Source organism: Oreochromis aureus, linkage group 3, assembly GCF_013358895.1.
Source record: "Oreochromis aureus strain Israel breed Guangdong linkage group 3, ZZ_aureus, whole genome shotgun sequence".
In the NCBI taxonomy this organism is placed as follows: domain Eukaryota; kingdom Metazoa; phylum Chordata; class Actinopteri; order Cichliformes; family Cichlidae; genus Oreochromis; species Oreochromis aureus.
This window is the reverse complement of record NC_052944.1, coordinates 92242457-92249555: the sequence shown is the minus strand read 5'-3', so window position 1 is coordinate 92249555 and position 7099 is coordinate 92242457. Positions and strand designations below refer to the sequence as shown.

Below are 7099 nucleotides of genomic sequence, written 5' to 3'. Positions count from 1 at the left end.
ATCCTTGTCAGGCGATTTCAGTGGTCCCTCTAGACCACAGAGAAGGAGAGGGAGAAGAGGAGGCTTTCAGGTGAAGCTCAGGATGTACTGGCGGCGTGGTTTGGCTGGTAAGCGACGTCGAGCGTGCCTTGTCTCCTGTGCCCAGAAAAGCTCCATGGAGGGGGACTTGTTTTCCACGGCCCTGTTTGGATACGCTGGGCCCGTCTCTTTGAGATCTTGCCACCCCAGGAGGGTTTATCCAGACTCTTCTGCGGGATGGCTTTTTCTTCCCTCGGTGAGTCGATTCTATTTACGTCCCTTAACTCGAGCCTCTGCAAATAATGAGGCTTCTAGCTCACTGAATATGGCGCTTTTTAACGCTCGATCTCTCTCTAATAAATCATTCTTGTTGAATGATTTTATATTATCTAAAAAACTCGATTTCTTATTCCTGACTGAGACCTGGCAGCGGGATGTAGACTACTCGTCACTTGTTGAACTCTGCCCGGATGGCTATACTTTTATTACCCAGCCTCGGTTGTCTGGTCGGGGTGGTGGGCTTGCCGTGGCTTTCCAGGACCGTTTCTCCTGCCGCTCCGTGAAAACTGGACTTTTTCGCTCGTTTGAGCTGCAGCTGCTCAAAACTGGTAACAAGGATCCTTTCTACTGTGCTGTGGTGTATCGTCCACCTGGATACAACAGGTTATTTTTATCGGAGCTCAGCGACTTCTTATCCGCTACTATGAAGCTGTCTAGGGTGCTTATAGTTGGGGACTTTAACATACATGTTGATGATGACTCCGACCCTTTCGCCAGAGACTTTATGAACATTATGGATTCTTTTCATTTGACTCAGCATGTGTCCGGTCCTACACACAGCAAAGGACACACACTGGACCTTGTTTTTTCTCTCGGTTTGAATATTGATTTTATTTGCTCTGAGGACATTTTTATTTCTGGTCACTATGTTATTGTTTTTAACTTGTCTTTTAATGAGCCTTTATCCCCTGTCAGACGGATGGTTAGCTCTCGCATCTTAAACTCCTCCACAGCGGAGAAATTTGTGGATGCTTTTAACTTACAGCTATCTCCTCAAAATGGTGTTGATTTCTCAACCAGTTTTTTTTAATAATTATTGCCTTTCTATTTTAGATTAAATCTGTCCGGTTAAGACGAGGAGTGTTTCTGCCTCTAAATCTCCTCCTTGGCTAAATGACAGTATTCGCTGTCTACAACGTTGTAAAGCGGAGCGCAGGTGGAGGAAAACTCACCTAAATGTTCACCTCCTCTACCTAAAGGACCTTTTAGCTTCTTTTAATAATGTGATCAGAGATGCGAGGGCTGCCCATTTCTCACACTTGGTTACAAAGAGCAGAGGTAATCCTAAGGTGCTATTCAACACTATTAGTGACATTGTTACTCCTGCTCTGCCTGTGGCCCCTATTTTTTCTAACGAGGACTGTGACAGTTTTCTCTCTTTTCTGCTTGCAAAAATTCATAACGTGAGAATAAGTTTTACACACTCAGCACCTGTTTTCTCAATCTCTACCCCATCCCGGCCCATTATCTTGGATACTTTCTCTCCGGTTTCACTACCTGAGCTAGTGAAATTAGTGAATTCAGTGAAAGCATCCTCCTGTTCACTTGACATTATACCTGCATCATTATTCAAAAATGTCTTCCAGTCTATTGGCCCATGTGTGCTCACTTTAATCAACTCTTCACTGGCATCTGGTATAGTTCCGGTTTATTTTAAAAACGCTGCTATTCTCCCACTTTTAAAAAAACCTCAGCTAGACCCCTCTCTTTGGAGCAGCTACAGACCTATCGCTAAATTTCCGTTAATTGCTAAGCTTCTAGAAAAGGTTGTGGCTAAGCAACTTATGGCAGCTCTAGATAAACATGGCATTTACGATAAGTTTCAGTCCGGTTTTCGTCAATTTCACTCCACGGAGACAGCTCTTCTTAGGGTCTCAAGTGATATCTTGATGGATAATGATGCAGGAAAATGCTCTGTTCTACTCATGTTGGACCTCACATCAGCTTTCGACACAGTTGACCATCACATCCACATTGAAAGGCTGAAAAATTGGGTTGGTGTATCTGGAACTGCATTAGAGTGGTTCTCCTCTTATCTCCATCACCGATCCTTTTCTTTGGCAGTCTTCGATTTTAGGTCATCCTCTGCCTCCCTTACTTATGGTGTCCCTCAAGGGTCAGTTTTGGGGCCTTTATTGTTTTTAATTTATCTTCTCCCCCTCCAGCATATAATGGGCTCTTTTGGGGATATTTCTTATCATTGTTATGCTGATGATATTCAGTTGTACACAGCAAATTCTGGTCTTTGGAATAAACTCTCTGGGAGTTCAGATTAACTACATTTGAGTGTACATGCGTGACCATCGAATGAACTCTAGTGCAGAGTTAGAGTAACTCTTTTCTGGGAGTTGATTTTTCAACTCTTTATAGGAGTTAAAACTAAACTCTCATGGAGTTAAATTTCTACTACCATAAAGAGTAAAATGTAACTCATAACTAGAGTTCATTTTGATATTAACTCTTTTATAGTGTTACTCATCAAATGAAAAAGGTTTTAGGTGACAATTACTACAAAAAGACCATACTGATTATTATGAATGTATGAATTTTATTTATCAAAAATATCATATTCAAAATTCAATGCTGCATTGACTAACATACATTCTGTGTAACAGCACTGTAATAGTGTAACATTCAACATTGAAACAGCAACAATTATGGCAGCTAAACAGTTGGGACATTGTGTGGTCAGATAGGCCTAACATTGGGGAAAAGAAAAAAAAACTGAATTAAAGAAAAAAAATGACTACAGAATAAGCACTTCTTGTAATGCAGTGTTAACATGAGGAAGACTCTATAAGGTCTCCATTAAGCCAACAAATTAAATAATGCAACTCTCTGACACAACATACAATTGTGAATCACACCCATATGACATTTGGGCATCAAAACATTTGAAATGTCTTAATTTCTCCTTTTCTAGGACCAGTATCTTCTTAGGAATGGTTTCATTTACCTGAAAAGCATGAAAATGATCATGGAAACACGTTTCATGCTCAACCATAACAAAAACAGCTTTACCATCATGCAAAATGATCGACGTTATCTTACTGAAAACCGGCATGTTTTCATAAGTGCCTGTGCAAACAAAAAGCCCAACACGATATTCAACTCCACTACACTTTACCCAGTTTGTGAGTTTGACAGTGTTCTGTAAATCAACATGAAGATATGGAGATATAATTTCTGAGTATTCTTGTGTTTCAAGTGAACGCATTTTAACTGGACCAGACTCAACTGCTTTTAAACTCATACATTCCCAATGATAAGCTAATGCAAACTGATGTTTCCTTGCAAGTGATACAGTCAAATTCTTAAAGTTCTTAACACAGTCTTTGAAAAATTTGTGTTTGGCTTCAAATCTCATGGTCCAGATATGAATGAGAGGACCAATCTTTCGAATGCACCTTGGATAGTGGACCATGAAATGATGTTTTGGAATTAAGTTGTTTGATGGGTATAATTCCTTAAAGAGTCTATGGTGTTCAATAATCAGGTGCTTTAAATATACAGTCATTCCTTCAGTGATAGAGTATGAGAAAACTATGTTTAGAATGTGCAACAACAAAAGCAACAAATGCCAGTGCAAATCATCCTCTGGTACCAGGTCACCAAATATCAAAGGTATGTTTGTGATCAAACAAAGTGTTTGTGATGCATTTAAACCTATTCCATGCCCTGCACGATCCAAGTTAATATTCGTTGGTTTATTTTTCTTTTCCATATAGCCGTAATTAAAAGCATATATCCTATTTAACAAGCTATCTTTAGAGATGAAGTATTCAATTAAATATTGAAATAGCAACTTGACTTCATATTGACCAACCCCTTCCAAAATATCATGCATGATGTCAACGGCAAAATTTTCCATAATATTGAAATATTTTAATGAATTAAGTATACTCTTTCTTTTATGCCAAATGAAGATGTTAATGTTGGATCATCTACCAAATTATTATAATGTTGGTTATTCAGAATTGGTGATCTAAGAGTTAAACATGGATCATCCTCTGAGAAAACTGATTGAGCTGAAGACTGATCAATTAAGCAAAATCTACAAAAATAATTAGCTCTAAACGATTCCAAAAACCCAAGAATGCTATGCATCCCCAAGTTATCACCTGTAATTTGTGCCAGAGTACCAAATACAGGAAATTTAGCAAATGGAACAGCAATCCCACTCGTCTCTAATATTTTCAGGTCCTTTACTAAGGGCTTCAGGATTTCATCAATTCCATATTTTTTTGCGTCTTGTGCATAAAATAATGATACCAGATGAATGTTCATTAAAGCCGAATTCAGACTGGGAGGAAGATTTCTAAGGATGAAGTAAAGGCAGCCAACTTTGTGTATACCCTTTTTTGAACCTAAAGGATTTGCACACTCAAATTCATCATAGTACAATTGGACTTGGATAGCAAACTTACTACCTGAAAACAAAGGATGACTTTTGAAGTAGCTTCCATCACAGAAGTCCTGATATGTGTCAGACTGGGTGCATATTTGCATCATCTCACAAATACTTTCATTCTTAAAATGAACTGGAGTGTTTTCAATATGGGAATATATATGAATTTGTCATTTACTGGGACTTGCTCATAGGTTCCAGTTTTGCTACATCGTCTAGTATCGTATCTTACTCCAAGGTGCAATTCAACTGGCTGTACCATTTCCCACTTATCTCTGAAATATTTTTTACATTTGCTTTCAGAATTCAAGTGACTAAAAGGATTGTCCAAATTTTAAAATAAATCTGCTACGGCTGATCTGGAGGGACTGTCATTCGGTAATAGGGTCAATAATTGTTCCTGAATATTAGATTGCCAATCTCCCACAAATTCCTCTAAGTTCTGAACTGTAGAAAGAACTACAGTATTTGGTACACCACTTCCTAAAAGTCTGGCAATAATGGAGGCACACATGTCCTTGCTCTGATTTGAGAATGAAGGGCCTGCTTCAGAATTTTGGCACTGAGATGATGTGGATGGTGTTTCCTCATTTAAGCACTGAGAACTACTAAACTGTTGGGTATCATGGTCAGAAGGGGTTTCATGAGGAACACATGTGCTAACAGTAGCATGTATCTTATTCAGATGTCTTCTAAATCCAGAATAACTTGAGAATTGTAAACAACATCCTATCTGACCACATTTTAGTTTCAAATTTTTGCCAGGATACATTCCATGAACTAGTTTTAAATGTCTGAACAAAAGTAAAGCTGTACCAAAGGATAACGCACAGAGAAAACAGGTCAACATTTTGAATGCATAACCTGGTTACTACTTATTCAACAGCTTTGCTCGCAACTCTTTGACTCTTGGACTTTCCACTGTTGTGCCTACATCAATATTGTACACAGTGGTTTGCAAAAATGTGTACAGGCTGGACAGAGCGTCTTCATATTTCACACTGAAAACGAAGTGACACTTGAACAACTCATCAAATGCACCCAATGATGTGCATGACTGACATGGAAGAAGCTTTCGATCCAAGACTATGTAGAAGCTGAAAACCTGTGCTTTTGAAGTCCCTGTGGCCAGGAGATATGGCTGAGGGTTTCCTTCATTGTTCATGAGGTGATCCTCAAGGCTCTGGCAGGACTGAAACACAATAAAAAGCATCACTTTATAAACCCTTAGGTTAAGAAAAGTGTTCCATGAACCACAGTATCTGGAACTGGATCACATTATCTTGACAAACCTTGTGAAATTTAACCAGATGATCTATTGCCTCTCCAACACTCATCTTCTTTGGCCGTTTCCTTCCAGCTGGTTGTGGCGTGAGAAGGTGCAGCAGAACAAGAAGAGAAGCCATGTCGCTGTCCCACTCTGCAGACAGTGTTAAGGAGTTAAATACTAATGCTGGAAACGGGAGATAGAACTGAACTTCACTAACATATAACAACTGGTTGAGGGTATGAGCAGAAAAGAAGTGATCCATACACACATTATGCACACTGCTGCTTTTTGATAACTTATGAAAAATAAAATGAAATAAAAATGAAAACTAAAATTACTACACTAATAAAGTGTTACTTTAGGACACTACCTGGCTCATCAGCATCATCCATTTCTTCGTTCAAGGCAGATTTCAGCAATCTTTTCAGAAGACAAGTCTCTTTAAGGTCTCTGGCTTCCCTGGCAACCTTATCTTTAAAACTGGTGTTCCATTTTTCCAGGAACCTGGAAGCAGTCTCTACTCCAAACATCATTGCAAAGTCCTGCAAAATCTAACAAAGGAGAAGTATGTCCATTAAAATCAATTTTTTTAAGTCAAGTATTTTCAGATTCCCATTTGTTCACCTACCAGTCCTTTAGTGTCCAAAAACGAGGAAACATCTGAAGAATGTTTGCTGATTCTTGTGGGTCATGGAGTATCTGCTGACGATAGTAGAATGTCTCTCTCATCTTCTGGAAGACTATATCTTGGTCAGTGGTGTGATGAAGAAGAGACATGGCTTCCATACATTGATCTCTTGTTTGCTGGTCATTAGTGAAACCAAACGTCCTTTGTGATGTGGGCCCTCCTTTCAGTTCCACTCTGTTCTGTGATGCAGTGGGGGTTTTGGATTGACGTTGCACAGTCTTGATACGCCACTCAAGAAAACCTTTGTTGCTCTGAATGTCATAGAAATGCTCCTACAGAAAGAAAGAAATTGCATACATTGTAGAGTGTGTATATATATTTATATATATGTGTAGGGAGAGAGAGAGAGAGAGAGAGAGAGAGAGAGCAAGTCTTATTACACACTACAGTTGCAGAGCAAACTCACATATCCCTTTTTGGAGTACGGATCCTTCAAAGATGGGAAGAGTGACACGATTCCAAGCGCATGAAACTCCTTTGTTGCTTTACTTACAGTTCTCCTGCAAAAGCAGAAGTGTTTTTGTGATAAGATCCTTGCCAGTTTTAAAAATGAATAGAATAAACATCATTCCTCTTACCCTTCCTTTTCACGCATGTGAGCTACAATGATGTTCACCATTAATCGCCTGGTGGAATCTTTCAAACTCCCAGTTTT

General features: G+C 39.0%; 1 protein-coding gene across 1 annotated transcript; it reads right to left on the bottom strand.

Moving 5' to 3' along the window:
• Positions 1-4641: 4641 nt before the first annotated feature.
• Positions 4642-6398, bottom strand: LOC120437806. Its single transcript, XM_039608370.1, has 4 exons — positions 6385-6398; positions 6127-6307; positions 5779-5906; positions 4642-5678 (listed from the first exon to the last, which is right to left on the bottom strand). The coding sequence occupies exons 2-4, from the start codon at positions 6287-6289 to the stop codon at positions 5358-5360; spliced, it is 612 nt and encodes a 203-aa protein (XP_039464304.1). The 5' UTR covers positions 6290-6307; positions 6385-6398; the 3' UTR covers positions 4642-5357.
• Between the last annotated feature and the right edge of the window lie 701 nt (positions 6399-7099).

Excerpts from the sequence above, each read along its gene's own strand:
- LOC120437806 (XM_039608370.1), bottom strand. The coding sequence starts at position 6,289 with ATGATGTTTGGAGTAGAGACTGCTTCCAGGTTCCTGGAAAAATGGAAC. Across the intron at positions 5,907-6,126 it reads GGATGATGCTGATGAGCCAG|AGTGGGACAGCGACATGGCT; the intron begins GTAGTGTCCTAA and ends CACTGTCTGCAG. Across the intron at positions 5,679-5,778 it reads ATCTGGTTAAATTTCACAAG|TCCTGCCAGAGCCTTGAGGA; the intron begins GTTTGTCAAGAT and ends ATTGTGTTTCAG.